The sequence below is a fragment of the Lepidochelys kempii genome, chromosome 15, assembly GCF_965140265.1.
Source record: "Lepidochelys kempii isolate rLepKem1 chromosome 15, rLepKem1.hap2, whole genome shotgun sequence".
In the NCBI taxonomy this organism is placed as follows: domain Eukaryota; kingdom Metazoa; phylum Chordata; order Testudines; family Cheloniidae; genus Lepidochelys; species Lepidochelys kempii.
The window spans coordinates 11,826,134-11,847,016 of record NC_133270.1 but is presented as its reverse complement, the minus strand read 5'-3'; the positions used below and the strand labels follow the sequence as shown (position 1 = coordinate 11,847,016).

Here is a 20,883-nt window from a genome sequence, read left to right as displayed (position 1 = left end):
ATGCAAAAAGTTTGGAACCCGAGTTAGAAAAAGCAATCAAATGCCAGTGCTGGTACTGAGACTTAGGTAAGAACTATAGAGATGAATTCCTGAGGGAGCTCCCTGTACACCCCGCAGTAGTAGGTTCACAGCACAAACGTGCCTGAGGCCTGGTGGAATTATGCTTTTTAAAAGACTTTTTATAACCACACAATATTCTACTCTGTGGAAAATGAACCATGGAGAGAGATGTCCATTCATAACCTTTATTTGCAAACTTACTTCATTACAAGAGAGTCAATGTGGGCATCAGCCTTCCACCCGTGAACCCCAGGCCTGGACTCTAGGCAAGAAGGATCCTCTTTTGTGATCCAGAATCTTTTTTTAAAAGATACACAATTGAGGTAAATACTTAAAAAGCTAAACAATGATTTACCCCTCAGTTTTTTTAAGCCTGGGTGCAAATGAACCCCCCCTCCCCTATTTCTCTCACAATTTCCATTTTTTAGCCCCAGGTTGAGATAAAAGGAAAAGTGCAGGGCTCCTGATCTGTGATATAACAAAAAAACACAATGGAGAGGGAGCAGAAGCAGATGGCTTGGAGGCTGGTTTGGGAAAAAGTATCTGGACAGAGGAACAGTTCGCAGTACACTCCTCCGATCCTCAGTTATTTGAGGAGCCTCAGCTATTTGCCCAAAATTCAGGTATTAGACTTCAGCTGAATACAGTTACCAATTTCTATTAGAGGCCACATACTCCTGCAGTCTAAGGGAATCTGGGGCTGCACAACTCAAAAGCTGCTTTGCAAGGTACTTGGGGACATACAGGGCCTGCTTCTCCACTGCCCTGCACCTCAAGCAGTCATTTGCACCTGCAAAATAAATGCAAAGTCAATTTAATATGCTACCAAATGAAAATGGTAGTGTTCTACATTCACTTTGTACAGGTGTAAGTGCAAGGCAGTAGAGAATCAGGCCTTCAGTTTCAGTAGACTGTGGGAAAGGCAACCATTAGGACCAGTTGCAGAGCTCCTGTCCAGCTGGAGTTGGGATTCTAAGTGTGGACTGAAAGGGTTCAGATGTCCCCACCCTCTCCATTCCTCCGACCTTCATGGGGAATTCAAGGTCCACCTGCTACTGGGCCCTGACACTCTGGCTTTCCCCATCTCATCCTCTATAATACAGTTTTGTTGGGTGCTATGAATTCTATAGTGCTCCAAAACGTGTGATCTGTGGCACTATGGGATTTGCAGTGCCCCAGAATTCACAGCACAAGTGAACTGCAGAGGCGGGAGGAGGCAGCTTTGTATCAAGGCTCAGCTAGGTCCCAAATTCTCCAGCCCTAACAAACCCACAGGGCATCCACACTGTAGACGACATTTCTGAGGTTTTACTCCCTTTGAATTGAAGGTCTTTTTACACAACTTCATCAACAACAACAATAGGTGGACCCAGAACCATCTCATCCAGATACACCCCAGTTATGAATACGGGGTGATCTGAACAATTTAACTTCCATAGAACCAGTGACTAAATACTTGCAACGGGCTACGCAGCTTCAAATTGTCCCAGTTAAAGTCTGTGATCGGCAAGAACCTCAGAGAGCACTGCTTTTGTTACTTTTAAAACTCTTGATAAAACTGTAGTCAAAATGAACTTAGTAACAATTAGAAAAGGTCTCCTTTCCCAGTTAACTACACTGTGTTATCTCACAGCCTCTTTTGGCGAGAAAGGGGCAATCACTGGAGAACTGCAGACCACCATACAAAGTCTAGCTATGTGAGTTACATTCGACCACCAACTGAGAATTCAAAGAGGAGCCATGCTGCCCAGAATGTGTCGCTGGTCATGGGATCGCTTAGTGGATTCTCCAGCACCTGAAAGACAAAATAAAGAACGACAAACTTCATTGTACACTTCCTTTAAGGATGCAATTACCATCTGCAGAGGAGCTCCTGTTTTCCTTCCTGAGCAGAGATACAAGAGCACAGATGTGTGTGGGAGTACCGGGGTAACGATGGAGTATATGTACAGAGGGGGCTGAAAGCAAGAGGAATTCTTGTTCCTTTTACTGAATACCAACAGGGCAAATCATCACACAGAGTGAGAGAGAGAAAGGGAAAAACTGTTTACCCACAATGTCTCCCTTCCAGATGGGAGAAATGTGAAAGCTCTAGCAACAGAGAGACTGCGAGCCCTGGAAATCTTAGAACAGGCTCATTCATCATCAATGTCCAAAGCTTTCCTAGTCATCTGGTTCATGTTATGGCTGTAAAAAGGTCATTTTCCAAGATAAAGATCTTCATCCTGCTGCTCTTAGAGGCTCAAAGGGTGTCTCTGTTACTGTCTTCAGAGCTGCAGCTGCCTCCCACAATAGGGTTAACAGACATTTTAAACTATCTTTTCAAAACATTTGTTCCACCAGATTATATCAGTATAAGAAAAACAGAAACTGATGCTAAGTGGTCTCTACACCAGTAAATCTGAGGCCAAGAAATAAACGTGACAGGTAGTTCAAGATGGATGTCAGATGGAAATTTCTTAGGTTGTACTGTTTATCATCCAATTCAGAAATGTGTCACCACAACTCTCAGCACACTGGATTTCTTGCTTCCATCCTCAGGGATGCTGCTGCCTTAAATAGCAGTGTTAAAAAGCAGGTCACCTACTAAGGAAACTAACTCATTTGTTTTGTTTACTATTTCCTGTTGCAGCATTACTTTCTGCTTCTATAAGATGGTTGTTACGGGGGGAAAAATCCCTTTTCAGGGACAGTAAGAAACATTTTGTAAAGAATGTCATATCTAAAATGCTAATGACACTGGGAGAACAGATTCAAACCAGGGATGTAAATATTTTTAAAAGTACCTATTTAAACATCGGTTATATCGGTTAACCCTTTAATCATTAACAAGTTCACAATCTACCCCACCTATCTATTATCTTTGTCACTTTTCAGAGGCAGTACTAGCCTAGTACTGGCACCCAAGTGAAGATTTGTGCTTTAAATATATTATTTTTCACCTGACGGGTCCCGAGAAAGCCGCTGCAGACACACGGCAAACAAGCCAGAGGGAAGGGGTCTGCAAATGGAGGCAGTGATCCCCAGAGCCCCAGCCTGTACGGCAGCCGTGGGAGGCCATGGGACCGGTGGGTCTGGGTGCCCAGACAAACCCATGCTGAACACATAGGGGTTCCTGAGGGGGCACGGGCTGTAGCTGTCTGAACTGAGCGGTTAGGGGGGCAGGGACAGGTTGTGGCACCATGAGGCAGACCGGCACTTCACACTCGCCCTGTAGGAGATGCCCCTTCTGCCCGGCCGGTCGTTGCCTCAGGAAGGAGGTTCCTCCCTGTCCCCCATCACAGGGATTCTCCCCTCAGGGGAGGGGGTGGCAGAGTCACACGCTCCACATCTGGTCACACCAACAGCTTGGGCGGAGCCTCATGCGTCCCCTCCCTTCCCTTCCTGGCTGGTGACAACTGAATTGTCATAGTAACATTAGAACTCAGAGGCTGGGAAAGTTCCGCTTCTGCAGTTCCATCCCATCATGTGACACCCTCACCCCCGCCAGCCCCAACCAAACGTTAACTGCAATATATTAACGGTGAGACTAATACTTATCGGTTAACCGTTTAACCATTTAATATTTTACATCCCTAATTCAAACCACACAGCTGCTGTTAGAAGGTGCATACCATTTAAGCATGCACAATCTAGGGTGGTTAGCTATACACAGTTCTGTGCAGACCTCCTACAGTGTGCATAAACAGTGCATTAAACGATATGTTCTGCAGGATCAGCAGCTACAGTGACATATGTTTAATTTAATCAGGGTTGGATAAGCAATTTATGTGAAAGAAAATCCCTCTCTAGTATTTGGTGGACACTGCCCAGGGAATTGGCCTCTGACAACTTGCCTAGATTGGGTTCGGAGACCTTGGGGTCGAGGGGTGTCTCTGAGCATTAAAAGGAGAAGAATTGCTAGGACATGAATCAACATCTTTAATATGCCACCAGGAGCTAATCCTTCCTGAATGCCTACTGGACTCTGTGACTAAATAATGGGAGTGAGCAATAGACGGCTGGGATTCCCCATACCAGGCTTCTCAGTCAGAGACCCAAATTGCTTACCAGCTATTCCCATTTCAAGGATTTGCCTCTGAGCATGCAAAAGCCAGTAAGCAATGGACAGCACTGAAGGAGTTTATATTCTTCCTAGGAAGAAATCTTATCACACTGTAAATATCCTGAGATTGCAATGGCCCAAATATCCAAGTCACTGTGCATGAATGTCAGAGCCAGGCTAGCCTGCCTTACATAGGATCCAAGACCTTTAAGGGACACAGGAATAAAGATAATAGGAAAGGAGAAAGGAGAACACTAGTCAAACCTGCCTCACAGCTCTCAAAAAGAAACACTCAGAAATTTACCAATATCTTCACTTTCTTTTATAGGACGGGACATGATGCCATGGCTGAGGGAGGAGATAAAAACATTTCATTTACAAGAGATAAATCCCACCTGTACTGAGGGAGAAAGCCAGTAGAAATTAAACCTTAGACATCCAATGCTCAATCTGCTAAAGAAAATGTCACCTTGTAAAAGGCTGTGGCTGGAATAGCTAGGTGGCTCCCTTGCAAGGAAGGCTGGATTTTCTATACAGAGTTCAGCACCCCCTTTCAAAAGGGCCCAGGACCCAACACGCACTGACTGTGCTGAGCTCTTCTGAAAATGAATGGGAATTCTGAGTGCTCAGCACCTATCAAAATCAAAGCACTGAGTTATGTGTTTATACCAATTCTGGTGACTAATTTTAGACAGCCACATTTGAAAATGTTGGTCAGTGGAGGGGACCTACCTCTGGTGGAAGAGCCTGGAAATAGAACACTTGTGTGCATGTTTTCACCACATCCTAAGAACATCAGCAATGGGATATGCTGTTGTTACCTGTCCCATCATGATGATCCTTAAAGAATTGCCCTACTTTCTACTTCACATCTCCCATCTCCATCTGGAGAGGATTACGCTCCCGATGTCTCTTCCTTTATAGGTTGAGTGCATTCTCTTACCTGGCTGTGTCCCAAGGCCTGGATTTCCTCCAGATGGGATGTGGAAACAGGTGGACACTGGGATTTGCCAAGCACAGCCTGGGGGGAACTGGAAAACCATCGGAACAAGTTAGCTCACATGAGAATCTGAGACCTCCTGGGTGTTCCCTTTGCAATCATGCACGACCCATCATTTACTTTAGCCTCACAGCAGCAGGTCTGGAGGGACATTTGCAGGAGAAGCTTCTGTGCACAGACTGGTGAGCACTTACGTAAACCCACGCCACCTCCCTACCCTTATTAGAATGGTTTAATTAAACAGATCCTGCAGTGAGAACACTGTCACTGCCAGCAGGGCTAAAGAGGGCTGGCACAGAAGCAAAATCAGGAATCTGTGTACCCAGAACACACTCTACAGCAAGGAGACATCTACCAAGGATTGTGTCTATCCTGGAGAACAGGACAAAAACAATGATTTTAGAGTCAAAATACACAGCTTTTCGAACTAACCAAAACATCCTTAATGCTGCCTCTACAATCTGTCAAGGCCTCTAGCTGAGAGTCTCAGATCTCAGCCTGCAGCTTGCCCCTCATCCAGACATCACATCTGGGCTTTCCCCCAAGGGTCCCATCTTGGGGCCACAGAAATGCTGGCTATGCTCAGAGCCACAGGTGCTAGGCCAGGGAAAGGGGAGTGGGGGGAGATGACTTGACAGATGGGATGAATGCATCTCTCCCTTTCTCTCAATAACCACCTCCAAGTCTCAGAGGTACCTCCAGATCCTGCCCGCTGTGTTAGCAGTACTGTCCATGCTGCTCCCAGCAACACTCCTCACTGTCACTTGGCTTACAGCAGATGCAGAGCAGAGGACCCATTGCTAGAACCATTCCCACCAGCCTGAGTTAGGTTCCCAACAATGCAGGCAGCACCCACAATTTGCAATGAGCACCAAAGCATTTGTGCATCCTAAACCAACATGCTGTCTGGAAAATCCAGGTTTTCTTGCTCCATGAGGGTGAGCGGGCTTTTCTGTTTCAAATGCCCATCACTAGGGACTTTTGCTCTGCATGAATCATGAGCTGCGTCAAATTTCACCCCCTCCAACCAGAGGAGCAAGGAGGACACAGCAAGGTTGGTCTGAACAAGCAGTGGCTTGGGGCCCCACACGGAGCCATAGTTTACTTGCTGGACACAACTATTCCCACCCAGCAGCATGACCAGATAGTCCAATTCCTCCCCCACACTCCTTCCTTGTAGCCGTGGGCCCTGCAAATCACAAAGCCGGATTTGGATACAGTCCAGGGGCTTAAGACAGACTATGAAGAGATGCAGGAAATCTCCTGGAGTTGTTCTAATGAGCTTTCAGGCTGAGTCCAGTCAGGGTGAGCACCTTTACAATGACACAGAAGCAGACTGAGGTGCTCTCAGTTGACCTGTAGATCTGCTCCTGCAATTGTCACCAATCAATAAGGGATAGAGGGTGATCTGGTAGTGAGAGCATGTGGCTGGAAGTCCATTCCAGGCACTGACAGCATGTGACCTTGGGTAAGTCATGTCCCTCTCTAGGCCTCACTTTTCTCATCTGTAAAGTGGGGACAATGCCATTGACATGCCTTACAGGGTGTTTGAGAGGCTCCTTTAATTAATATCTGAGATCCTCAGATGGAAGGAGCTAAGTGTGATATTATTATTAATTACTGTTGTTATTATTGAGTGGAAGGAACTGGAACTTTTCCTCTGAGGCAAAGATTAGTTGGGGTTACAGTGGCCCACCAAGCACAAAGATATTCCCCTTTCACCATTGGGCCAGATGTCCACTGATTAGAGGTCTAGCCCATAACAATGAAGGACAATCCTCTGTGGCTTCCAGTCTCCATGGGTAACATTTTCAAAAGCACCTAAGTGACTAAGGAGCCCCTAAGTCCCATTGCCTTTATAGAGACTCAGATCCCTAAATGCCTAAGTCACTTCTGAAAATTCTACATCTTGTGCCAATTTCAGAACCCTCCTGGGAGAAACTGAGGCAGGTAATAAGTCAATGTGCAGCAGTAGCAGCAGGGATAGGAGAAGAGGAAACTAACTCTGTCCTCATGTCTAGGTGTCCTTGCAATCAGCAAGGGTTACCACTGCCGGAGTATGATAAGGAGGGATGGCATGCAGCTTCTTGACATTGGTTATGTACCCAAGTCACATACCGCAACAAGGAGACATTTACCCTATATTTTCCCCAATTGCAGAATATATTTTAAAAATAAATATGATTCATTCTAGAAACAGAACATACGGTTTTAAATCCAGCCATAACGTCAACAGCGGCTCCTCTATGATCCTTCTTGACCTTTAGTTGCTATTTAAGACTGTATGAATCCCAGAACTCAGCCTGCAGCCCTGCCCCATTGTGTCTATTACAATCCCCAGGCCTGGGCAATCCCAAACCACCCAGTATGGGATATTTGAAATGCTAGTCCTGGCAAAAACTGCAGAGGAAGACAGGAAAAGCGTCAAGACATTTCAGCAAGGGACTGGGAATGAGAAGTTTTGAGTTCTATTCCCAACCTTCACACTGACTCCCTTTGTGCCCTTGGCAAGTCACATAACCTCTCCATGCCTCAGTATCCTCATCTATAAAATGGGGATAATAATGCTTATCTATCTACTAGGACTTCTGTGAGAATTAATTACATAGTGTTTGATAATGTCATTATTACACAAATGGTAGAAAGAATGGAGGAGAAGGTCTGGGATAGGAGGTTGCTGATTGTATTTTCTCCTGCAGGTTAGTAAACAAAAGCAACTTCATGATATTTTCTCTGTGACATCTACTGCTATGTAACATTACGATGGTACCAGGGCATTTTTGCATCCCATGAGCTGCAAAACCTGTAGGGGAAAACCTGCAACCATGAAACATCTCGTACAGACAGAAACCTTGGTGCAGAGACAGACAGACAGTGCAGCTGGAGTTCAGGGACTGCCACCTTTGATATCCTGCTGGATGGAAGAAACTTGTTTTGATGCTGTGCATCTCCAAAAGCTATTTCAGGATGATTCACAGGCTCCATAAACCCAGCTGTCAGGATTGAGGATGGGCCCATCACACTCAGGACAGGTGGCATCCACTGTTAGAAACAAGCTGGGCAAGCAGTTCAGACACTGAACCCAGTTCAGATGGGGGTGGGATGGATTTGTCCCTTCTCGTACAAGACTGGGGGCCTGATTCTCCTTTGCCCTGTACTATGTGGAGGCATTTACGCTGCGCACAGTGAGTGCAATTATGTAGCATTTCACACCCCTGTGCACAGATGAAGACGTCAACACAAGGCCAGGGCAGTGGGAGAATCAGGCCCCCGGTGTGGGAAGTATCATCACACTGTTCCCAAAGCCCTGCTCAAAGGCAGGGAGCCTGGAGACCAGGGAAAGAACGGAGCACAGAACTCCATTCTCACTTGTGTCCTCCACGCCTGTTACCTGTGGGGAAGAATGGCTTCCAGGGGCCCTAGATGTCCTTCTCTAAGCATGAAACTTTCAATCTCTAAATCTGCCTGGTGACTGATGCTTTCTGAACTGGCCTCAGTACAGCCACCTCGAGGGACCCTGCTCCCAGAAGCTCTGACACCTGCTGGAGTAAATGCCAATGTTAAGCGAGCTGCGGATAACAAGACTCAGCCCACAAACCCAGCCTTCCTCATCAGAGGCTGCATGACAGACGCACCACAATCCCACACCCATAATTATGGCCAGCCACAGTAATTAACTGGCACCTAGCTGCTGCAAGACTGGCTGCTCCTCTCCCCACCACTTCCATCCAACTTCCCTTCTCAGCTCTGGAGACATGAATTAATGTGTCCAAATTAGACCATTCCAGAGAAGGGGGAGAAGACAGGGAAAGCTGCAGGATCAGTGAACTACATGGGGTGGGACAGGATGGAGCGAGTGAGAAGGCAGGGGAAAGAAAGGGAGAGGTGCAAAAGACAAGGAAGATCAAGTAAGGACAAGAAACTGAAAAAGGGTATGTTTCTGAAGGACTGATACGCTCTGCTAGCAGGAGGGCTTGGGTGCCCTGGAGTGACACACAGCCAGGAGGTGAGTGCCTGCTGAGAGGGACTGCCTAGCCAGTGCCAGGGCAAGCAGCACTCGGCTGTTGAGAACCAAGAGGGTTTAAATATTTAAAAGCTAGTAGCCGATTAAGGTGAACAGCAAACAGCTGAAGGGAGCTGGCCAGGGGAGCAGCTAAGGAGTAAGTGTGGCCTCACAGAAGTGGCTGGAGGGCCTGCAGCCTGAGCAAAGAGGTACAGGGGTAAAAATAAACGCTGGTCAAGCCCAGTGATCTCAATTTTCAGACTTGCTCCCTGACCTGTTGAGAGCAGGACCCAAGAGCTCAGGTTAAGTCCAGCTCCCCTGCTTGTCACTAGACAGAGGAGGCTGCCTGTGGAAGCAGGAAGGTCTAAGACAACAAATCAAGTTGTTTTCAAACCAACAATGGCTCTGAACAGAGGGCAGTTCCACTTACCTGCTCTACCAGGGCTGCTCTCGCCAGAGACTCCTTCTGCACTGGGAGTTGGCTGCGTTGCGTCCAGATATTCTGTTTGGAAGGGAAGCGAGCGACAGGAGCACAGGACAAAGTTCTCCAGCCAGGGGCTAGTGGCAGTAAAACTTGACGTCTGTCTGGTCTCCGTGGTGGAAGAGCTAAGGCTTATTCTGTGCTCAGCCTTAGTGCAGAAAGCGGTAGGCTCTTCAGTGTTGAGAGGGGTCACTGAAGTTTTAGTTGACCTCATTTCCTGTAACTCACTGCTCTGCAGAAAGCTATAGTGATGCAGTGAATGAGAGGCTTGACTTTACTGCTCTACAAAGAGCATGATCATCTCTTAATGGGAGAAACCGCTGCTCAGTACCTATAGCAGCTCCACCCCTAAGCCCCCTGTCTCCTAGAAAGGAGTCACTGCCAACTGAACCCCGGAGCACCAATCCAGGGGGATGGCGAGTCTGTGCCAGCTGCTCAGAATGGCTGAAGCTGATTTTGGGGCACTGATCACTCCCATCTATGAAAGGAGTCAAGACTCCAAACTGGTCTCACTGGGCACTGCCAGCTTGACGGGAATGTCAGTCCTGCGAGGGAGATTAAAGTCACGCAGTCACTGCACTTCTCCTAGAATGATGAGATTCCCTCATACATCACCTGGATTCTAGCAACTTTGAAAAGGTCCCATCAGCAGACCAGTCCAGACCCGCAGCTGACTGCTCCCACCCCGGACCACAGGGCACAAGGGTAATCTCTTTCTGCTCCGAGCCAACGCCTGCATGAAATGCATCTGCAAGACACAGAACAGGGTAGGTGACCCAATACTCCTGGGAGCCCTAGGGTCAGTACAGTTGTGATGCCGAAAGGAAACTAACAAAGGTTGGTGCTAGTGGGCAAATACAACAGGGCTCCCCCTGTCATTATTGATGACTGAATTCTGGTTATGACCCTGGAAGGGTGCAATGGAAATGCTCAGGTTTTGTACTAAGTTTTACTGGAGTGAATTGCGGCTCCAGGGTCACATGTCTGCACCAGGCTACCCCACTTATTAGCTTGGGGAACAGGATTCTTCTAAACTATTATTGTGTTGCTAGCAACTCTTAGTATTCATGATCTAGATTGGCGCTTTGCACCCTGTCCAACCTTGACAAGGCATTTGGGTAGTGTGAGAGACGTAGGTGCAACCTTCAGATTTTCACTTGCCAGGCTGGTGAAGGGCAAGACATTAGGAAAGTGACATGCTACGTCCATGGAGGTGTGGGGCTGGAAGGAACCAGATGCCAACTTCACCAATGCGTGAGCACTGTCAACTGCCATGACACCCGCTATACCCTCTCCAGAGTGGTGTCTACCATGTTAACAGTTGGATGCAGCAGTAGGAGTCAACTCTGCTATAACTCTTTTGACACCCATTGTGTCAACAATGATGCCCTACAGGAATAGAGTGCTGCAAGGAGGAGATGACTTTGATACAAACTCCCTATTTCCACACTAATGGCTGACAGCGCAAACAGGAGGCCTGTATACCAGAGCATAATCCTGCCATGTCTGCTTGATTCAGTAATGCTGAGTTACTGATCCCAAGGAAGCAGGGGTAGCTAATAGTGACCCCTCTGTTTATCATGAGGTGATCCTAAAACAGGCTTCCATATCCCAAGCCCACTCGGAGGAGACCAACCTGCAGCTTGTGGAATGCAGGATCCACTATCAGGCTGATGTTTTGCTTGGTGAGTTGACGGCTCCTCATTGGTTGAATTGATGAGCTTTTCCAGCCGACTGAGCCGGGTTTTTTGACGACGACGGTAATTGGCAAACCAGTTATAGACCTGATTTGGCTGCAGGTTCATATCCTGAGCCAAACCCTCCTGCAGATCCAGGTAATCAGGGGAAAAAGAATAAAGCACATCCAAATAACCATGCTCGTCCCTCCAGTTTCCAAAAGCCATCAGACAGTATGAGCTTCCAGACCCTTATGCAGGTACCTGGAGAACATGCATAGCTCCCACTGATTGATCAGCTCATAAAGAGGAAGAGAACAGAAAAAGTTAATTCTCCCTTGACATCCTATTTGAGAAAGGGAACCCCAAGAATCCCAATGGGTTTTTGCCTTATTTGTAATTTAACTGATATAAATAACCAACTAATGGAAATAAGCACATTTTTAAAACTGAACGTAATTTACCATTGGAAGACAAATTATTGGGCTCAACGCAGGAATCACTGGGTGAAATTCTCTGGCTTGCCTTATGCAGACTAAACTCTCATAATGGTCCATTCTGGCCTTAAGAAATAATCTATGACAGGTCTTTAAAATCTCCTGTGTATTACATTAAAAAACTACATTAAGAGAACATTTGATTTAAGCAATCAAAAGTCAAGAAATGCCACAGTTAAGGTTACACATGTAACCTTTACTCTTCTCCCTTATATATAATCATTACTATAATCTTTCATTAAATGATCACAGATTTCTTAAATACAGTATAACATTTTTTTCTATATTAGATACATGTGTAGCATCTTGTAATATATTTTCTTACTTTTAAACGTACTATATTATCATTGTGATAATGAAACTATGTCTTTATTGATTTTGGCTATTTATATAATAGATTTTCCTCTCTCTCAAGTAAGTAGTTTAATAATTTAGTCAACATACATGTATTATATATTTTCTTTTCAATCAGAAGTGCAACCTTCCTGGGGTGTAATTCAGGGAACAAGGAAGTTAACTACAAAGCTAATTTGGTCACAGACTTGGGTACCTTATGCATGCTAGCAAATTTCACTATTATTCTATGTTGTTATATTTAATCAGTAGAATACTGCATAAGAATGGCTTGTTGTGTGCATTGCATAAAATAACTTTAAGAGACTCGAAGTAGTACACATGCACATATCTAAGGCTATAGAAAAATTATCTATTATATTAAACTACTTGATAAATTACATGATCGTGTATCATAATGCCCGCACACAACAGGACAAAGTAATGATCTAGTGTGCTACTTTCCACTGTCACTTCCTGACTTTTAAGTGCTTAACTGAGCAACCTTAGCATTCTCTTAAAACAGATTTTTGTAAGTTGCTGCTGTTTTAATGAAAAATATTTAAAAAAAAAAAACAAATTTCACAATGCAGAACTAAGCTAAACATGCCCAGAATAACCTGTTCCCCATAACCTTGGGGGCTTGAAGGAGGGAGCCCCTTGAGTGAAAATTTTAGGAGCACTGCAGTTTTTACCTTATAAAACAGGGAATCAGACAAGGATTCCTGCCAAGTCCTGGCTCATTCAAAGGCCACTTTCACTACATTTGTCTCTGTCCAGCTAAGCTACATGCACATACGCACAAGGGCTGACTATCCTGGTTGCAAACTTTACAAGTCTAGCAAGAAAACTCAGTGCACTTTTAAATGGGTTATAATTCAGTCAAATCACAACCAGTTAGCACCAGAACGCCTACAGTGCTTCTCAGTAAGAGCTATTTCCCTGCCAAATTTCACCCAGCCATTTCAACACTAGAGCTGTTAAAACACTATTATAACAGGGAATACATTTTCTTCCACTTCTTTGCTCCACATAACAACTGGATTTCTTTTGCTTTAGCTTAAAAAAATATTAAAATGCACACCCCTTTGGGCAATGATCAAACATGAGAAACTTCAGTCCAAAAACTGACTGAAACAAGGGATTAGATTGGAAACATTTATGTGGCTTTGATCACAGTAGTTGCTGCTGTTCCCGTGCAAGGCAACCTTCAGCAACAGCCTGAGTAACACTGTGGCATATTGACAGGTTTCAGAGTAGCAGCTGTGTTAGTCTGTATCCACAAAAAGAAAAGGAGGACTTGTGGCACCTTAGAGACTAACAAATTTATTTGAGCATAAGCTTTTGTGAACAATGGGTGTTACAATACACACACTAACGAGAGTGATCAGGTATGAGAGAGTGAGCTATTACCAGCAGGAGAGAGAAAAAAACCTTTTGTAGTGATAATCAAAGTGGGCCATTTCCAGCAGTTGACAAGAACGTGTGAGGAACAGTGGGGGCAGGGGGGGAAATAAACAGGGGGAAATAGTTTTACTTTGTGTAATGACACCTCCACTCCCAGTCTTTGTTCAAGCCTAATGTAATGGTGTCCAGTTTGCAAATTAATTCCAATTCAGCAGTCTCTTGTTGGAGTCTGTTTCTGAAGTTTTTTTGTTGAAGAATTGCAACTTTTAGGTCTGTAATCGAGTGACCAGGGAGATTGAAGTGTTCGCCGACACCACATTCTACAAGCCATTACCCTCTGATCCCACTGAGGGTTACTGAAAGAAACTACACCATCTGCTCAAGAAACTCCCTGAAAATGCACAAGAACAAATCCACACAGACACACCCCTAGAACCCAACCAGGGTTATTCTATCTGCTACCCAAGATCCATAAACATGGAAATGCTGGACGCCCCATCATCTCAGGCATTGGCACCCTGACAGCAGGATTGTCTGGCTATGTAGACTCCCTCCTCAGGCCCTAGACTCCCAGCACTCCCAGCTACCTTCGAGACACCACTGACTTCCTGAGGAAACTACAATCCATCAGTGATCTTCCTGAAAACACCATCGTGGACACTATGGATGTAGAAGCCCTGTACACCAACATTCCACACAAAAATGGACTACAAACCATCAGGAACAGTATCCCCAATAATGTCACGGCAAACCTCGTGGCTGAACTTTGTGACTTTGTCCTCATCCATAACTATTTCACATTTGGGGACAATGTATACGTTCAAGTCAGTGGCACTGCTATGGGTACCCACATGGCCCCACAGTATGCCAACATTTTTATGGCTGACTTAGAACAATGCTTCCTCAGCTCTCGTCCCCTAATGCCTCTGCTCTACTTGTGCTATATTGATGACATCTTCATCATCTGGACCCATGGAAAAGAAGCCCTTGAGGAATTCCACCAGGATTTCAACAATTTCCATCCCACCATCAACCTCAGCCTGGACCAGTCCACACAAGAGAGACACTTCCTGGACACTACGGTGCTAATAAGCGATGGTCACATAAACACCACCCTATACCGGAAACCTACTGACCGCTATTCCTACCTACACGCCTTCAGCTTTCACTCAGACCACACCACACGATCCATTGTCTACAGCCAAGCTCTACGATACAACCGCATTTGCTCCAACCCCTCAGACAGAGACAAACGCCTACAAGATCTCTATCAAGCATTCTTACAACTACAATACCCACCTGCTGAAGTGAAGAAACAGATTGACAGAGCCAGAAGAGTACCCAGAAGTTACCTACTACACGACAGGCCCAACAAAGAAAATAACAGAACGCCACTAGCTGTCACCTTCAGCCCCCAACTAAAACCTCTCCAACGCATCATCAAGGATCTACAACCTATCCTGAAGGATGACCCATCACTCTCATAGATCTTGGGAAACAGGCCAGTCCTTGCTTACAGACAGCCCCCCAACCTGAAGCAAATACTCACCAGCAACCACACAACAGAACCACTAACCCAGGAACCTATCCTTGCAACTAAGCCTGTTGCCAAATGTGTCCACTTATCTATTCAGGGGACACTATCATAGGGCCTAATCACATCAGCCACACTATCAGAGGCTCGTTCACCTGCACATCTACCAATGTGATATATGCCATCATGTGCCAGCAATGCCCCTCTGCCATGTACATTGGCCAAACTGGACAGTCTCTACGTAAAAGAATAAATGGACACAAATCAGACATCAAGAATTATAACATTCAAAAACCAGTTGGAGAACACTTCAATCTTACAGTGTGTATGGTAACACCCATTGTTTCATGTTCTCTGTGTATATAAAATCTCCCCACTGTATTTTCCACTGCATGCATCCGATGAAGTGAGCTGTAGCTCACGAAAGCTTATGCTCAAATAGATTTGTTAGTCTCTAAGGTGCCACAAGTACTCCTTTTCTTACTGTGGCATATAGCATCCATACCCGCTGATCCTTGTTTGGATTCACTGTCACATTTGCAGCAAATCTGTGCAGCTTTTGGCGCACTTTTTCAGGATAGTTTCGATCCTTTATTCCTTCAGGACAGAGGGAAACTGGTGGAGGATTCCTAGGCAAAAAAGAAAGTATAATCACCAAGGTCCCGAAACTGCACCATTAAACTCAATGGAAGTTTTGCCATTGATTGCAATAGGAATAGGCCAAAGTTTCAGGTTAACGGTGAAACCTGTTCCCCAATAAACGTCTATCTTAGGATGTGAATACAGCCCTTGAGTTTCCATCCACCACACCCCCAAATCACAGTAAAGAAGAGCACCAGATCATCCCACTGCCAAGGTACCTCTTCCTGCACCGGAATTTCTGCACCGGTGTCAGGGAATCTGTGTGGTGTTTCTCCATGACTTTGTGGTAGTGGATCTCATTCCAAAGTTGCACCAGCTCCTTCTTTTCTTTCACCCTACAACACTAAGACAATGGCAGGGCTGAGCACATCCTCTCCAGACAGTCAACCAATGTCTTTCACAGAGGGGGAAAAAACCCTCAGCATCCTGAAACTTACTGAAAGGGATTCACACTGGGTCAGCTGAGTTGGTAGCCTTCCCCAGAAATATGAGTCTCTTATGGCCCACTGTTACTTCTCAAACCTGCACAGGGCTCCTTGTGCAAGAAAAGAGCTCATTATGCACCTAGTGAATTTAGACCTGGTGTATGGACCTAAGTTGACAGCTCTGGAAGCTGAAGTCTCTTCTCTTCACAGAACACACATAGCACGATCACTGGCAGCCCAAGCTTCCTCGCACCATCCCACCCATGAGTCCATCCTCTCGCACCATCCCACCTATGGGTCCATCCTACAAGGGGCTGAGCACTCAGGACCTGATCCAGCGAGACACTTAAGGACATGGTGAGCTTTAAGCACAAGAAGGATCCCAATTCTAATGGGAATTGCACTTGTGTGGTCCCTGGAGTCTTTTACATGCCAAAAATTGCTTTCTTTTACTAACAGATGTTTTGTCCATGATTTCCCTCAGAGATCAGCACTGTATACCCCTCCCCCAAACTCCTCAGGGACCCCAACAGGCTAGTCTCCTACTTGTTGTTGCTGTAAGCACTGATGTTCTGACTCCTGACATGTATGTTATCATTGCTTGTCTAACACGACTTCCTGCCCTCCTTGTAGTTTCACTGAAGTGACCAAGAACACATTCCTACCTCCAGGAGTCTGCAGGCTGTGTCATGCTGTCCCCTGTGGATATGGACAAGCACATAGGCTCGGACTACATTGATGTTGGTGAGGAAATATTCCTGAAGCTTGCACCCCATCATTGCCTCAACCAGCTTCTCCAGACTGGGAGACATGCTCTGAAGATTGCAGCAGAGCTGTCCTGCTAGATCGAGCAGCTTGGCCTGGGGAGGGTCCTTGTTTTTATTCTTTTTAAGCAGCGCCATGAACCGCTTCATGCTTACACTCCTCTGGACACCTCTTCTATGCAACAAAGAAACAGAATCTGATGTTTGAGCTGCTAGACGAACACTCCCCTCCCTATCAAGGCACATTGCTAGCTTCTAATTCTCCCTTATACTATACGTTAAAATACTTCACTGCACTTCTATAGCACTTTCTACCTGAGTTTTTCAAATTACAAAGAGTAGTTAAGCCTCTCAATCCTCCTGTTAAGACAAGAAGTATTCCAGGCTTGCAAGTGGGAAAACTGAGACACAGAGAGGTACAGTGACTTGCCCCAAATGACAAGACGGTGGAACACTTTGTAATCATCAAACTTAGAGAACAAAATACAGGGCAAATGAGCATCAGTAAAAGGTAAAGAGAGAAAATACATTGAATACATGTTTAAAGTAATTATTTATAAAAATGCTCCTCCCACAAAAAATTTAGTCTGCTACATAATTGTAACCACCGACCAGTTGGGCAAAATCTAATTATCCAGCAGAATGGGGTAACTAAAACCTCAATCTGGGTCGGTGAGATAAAGTTACTTTCTGCCCATTGGAAAAACACTGACTTGGAGCATCTAAAACTCCACAAGTGCAATAAATTACAGGGACAAGTGACCTGCAGGTGATTCACTGGTCTCTTGTATTCTTGTAAATGCCATCAAGTGGTAACTTCTCTGCACACTGAACTTTGGAAGGAGTACCTACAGAATTAGCTACATATGCTCCTCTTGAAGAATAGGACAGAATAGTGGTTCTCAAATTGTGGGTTGGGACCCCAGTGCGTCGTGAACCCATTTTAATGGGGTCACCAGGGCTGGCGTTAGATTTGCTGGGGCCCAGGGCAAAAGCCCGAACCCCATCGCCCAGGCTTTGGCTTTGATCCCGCCACCTACAGCAGTGGGGCTTGGGTAGGCTCAGGCTTTGGTCCCCCTTCCTGGGGTCACGTAGTAAATTTTGTTGTCAGAAGGGGGTCACAGTGTAATAAAGTTTGAGAACCCCTGGGACAGAATGCAACTTGCTGAGAGACAGAGTTTAGCTAAGTAGACTAGACCACATGGGCAAGTCATCCATTGCTGACCCTCAGGCTTTGTCTTCACTGCAAAAAAGGTGTGTTTTTGCATCAAGTTGGCCATCTCACTGTATAATCCTAGTGGAGATAAGGCACAGGTAATTTTTACCTCTATGTAGCTAGCTGGGGTTGGTCTCAGGTTTCACTGAGGTGAAAACTTCAGTGCCTGGTCTCGACTCGGATTTTACATTGAGACAACTACATTGATTTAAGCACACTTTTTACTGTGGTGAAGACAAAGCCATATGCCTTTTCTTGATGAGGAAAAGGGTGTATTTTTAAATTTGTTAACTAATCTGTGTTAAAATTCTGGTGAAGACAAGGCAGTTGTAGGTTTTAACACATATTACCTGGTCAAGGTAAACCCTAGCATTTAATCATAGTTGGCTCATGCTTAAGTCTTCTCGCTCCCCTTTCACCCCCCCCACCTTTTTATTTAAATTATGCCTTCATTTGGATGCTTAGCATTAGTTTTATATTTTATTTTTAATCTATTGCTAGAAGATTAGGAAATTCTACTGTAGAGTTTACTTTGACTAGCTAACATGAGTTAAAACTACAACAACCTTGTCTTCACCAAGATTTTAACACAGGTTAGCTTAACATGGGTTAAAAATGCACTCCCCACCACAGCGAAGAAAAAGCCCTAATTGCATTTACAGTGGTTCTGGACTGGGAGTCCAGTTTTAATTTTCAACCTCAAGTCAGACAGGAACAAATCCAACACCCACTGAAGTCAACAGGAATCTCTCCACTGACTTCAAGGGGCACTGGATCAGCACACACAAGAATTTTAAGTGCTGACTGGCTCTGCAACTTGTCCTTGAGGTAGGGACATGCAATATCCATACAACAGATTCATTTTAATAACTCATTTTGGCTCCAAAAATAATCAGGACAAACACTTTATCATCAGACAACCACACTGTCGATCCCAGTTGTCCTTGGACAAGTCACCTTAAAAAGAATTTCCTAGCCTGCAAACAACAGGGGAAAACTAAAATACACAGCCAAAAGCAAATAAAGGCATCACTTAAAAAAAAAAACAAAAACCACACACACAAAAAGGTGGGGAGGTGGGAGGAAGAAGTCATCCTACATGAGTCCACAGCGATTAAAACAGAACGCACATCTGAAATTATGGTTCTGAATATATTCAGAGTTGGGCAAGAGTGGTGTGGTGCATATCCAGTGGTTGGAAGTCCCAAATGCTGTGGGTTAAGAACAGTCTCCTGGTTCTCCAGGGCACAATGGGGAAACCCCCATAAGTGGCGAGTTCTGTGGGCCCGTGGTGCCTGGGCACCAGGAATATTCCTGGCTGGGTCTCTCCCACGGCCCCACCTTCCACCCGGGGCCCCCACCCACCACCGGCAGCGCAGTGGAGCTGAGCAGCTTCCTGCCTGCTCGCTCCATGTGGCTGCCGGCCCCTCTCTGTGGCCCCTGGGCGGGGTGGGTCTATGTCTATGCGCGCTGCTCCCACCCCAAGTGCCCCTGCAGCCAATAGGAAGCTGCAAGGGCAGTGCTAGGGGTAGCCCCCCCAGCCTGCCCTGCCTAGGAGCGCAAGGTAAGTGCCGCCCCCCCTTTCCCCCACACTCCCTCCCGCCCCCAAACTCCCTCCCAGAGCCCGCACCCCCAGCCCAGAGCCTACACCCAAATTCGCTTCCAGAGCCTGCACCCCTCAACCCCTACTCCTGTACCCCTGCCCCAGCCGAGAGCCTGCATCCCTCCCCCCCTCCTGCACCCCCACCCCCTGCCCCAGCCCAGAGCCTGCACCCTCCCCACAACCCCCCTCAAACTCCCTCCCAGAGCCCAACTTCTCACCCCTTCTGCACCCAAACTTCCTCCCAGAGCCTGCACCCCTCCTACCCCCCAAACCCCTGCCCCAGCCCAAGGCTTGCACCCCAGACCTCCTCCCCCATACCCAAACTCCCTCTCAGTGCCTTAGGCAGGTAGGGAGCAGAGTCTGCAGGGGCAGGCTCTGGGCACCACCAACCTTTCTGCAAACCTGCTGCCCCGGGGAAACCCCTACAACACCGGCGGTGTCAGACAGCTAACACTGTTCTGATGGAGGCTCATGAATTTCCCCTGTGGTATCCACGAAATACAAATGCAGCTGTGAAAACTCCATGAACTTGGGAGAAAAAAGCTTTATCTTCGGGCAGGGCTACCAGGCCTGGCCCACACCCCAGCCAGGCACTGTGTGAACCAGCCCCGGGGCGCAGGGCAGAGTGGCTAAGCTCATGCCAGCCCTAGAAGCAAGGGGGCTCGGGCTCCTCCATGACACGCAGGCGGAAGCCCACCAAGGGGTGTTGGGCTGGGTCTGGAACACCCTAAAAACCTTTTTTCCAGACGCTCTTCAGGGGCCCGCAGAAGAGGCTGCTGCTGCCCCACCTAGGAGCCTACCCCCTCCGGGCCTCCTTCAGCCCTGCCCCCGCTTTGTAACCGGCCCCCCGCCGTGTCCTGCCCCCTCTCCCCGCAGCGGAGACACGGGAAAGGCTAGGCGGGGAGCCGGCCATTAGGGGCCCTGCCTAGAGGGCGCCCAGCGGGTCCCCCGCGACAGCAGCCGGAGAACCCCCGGCCCGGGGGGCCCGAGCCCAGGGCGCGCCCGGCCCCCGCTGTACCTCCCGCGGGCGGCCATCGGCGGCCTTGGCGCCGGCCGGGCTGCGAGTCCCAGCGCTGCCGGGAGCTGCCGCGGGGAGGAGCTCGGGGCCGCCCCCGGACACGCGGCGCCCGTGGGACGCGCCCCGGGAACGCACCCCCTGCAGGACCCGCGCTGGGGCCCGGCCCCTGCTCCGTTGCC

The 20,883-nt window shown here is 46.9% G+C and overlaps 1 protein-coding gene across 4 annotated transcripts; it reads right to left on the bottom strand.

Moving 5' to 3' along the window:
- Positions 1-205: 205 nt before the first annotated feature.
- On the bottom strand, positions 206-20,883 carry ANHX (anomalous homeobox). Of its 4 annotated transcripts, none has more exons than XM_073312482.1 (9): positions 20,840-20,883; positions 16,769-17,042; positions 15,897-16,021; positions 15,542-15,665; positions 11,226-11,412; positions 10,205-10,337; positions 9,539-9,831; positions 5,049-5,136; positions 206-1,855 (listed from the first exon to the last, which is right to left on the bottom strand). In XM_073312482.1, exons 2-9 carry the CDS (start codon positions 17,015-17,017, stop codon positions 1,837-1,839), a joined length of 1,218 nt encoding a protein of 405 aa, XP_073168583.1. In that variant the 5' UTR covers positions 17,018-17,042; positions 20,840-20,883; the 3' UTR covers positions 206-1,836. The 4 variants fall into 4 exon arrangements, with proteins under 4 accessions (XP_073168583.1, XP_073168584.1, XP_073168582.1 ...); XM_073312483.1 differs by lacking the exon at positions 20,840-20,883 and adding an exon at positions 20,422-20,509; XM_073312481.1 differs by lacking the exon at positions 20,840-20,883 and having other exon boundaries at positions 16,769-18,076.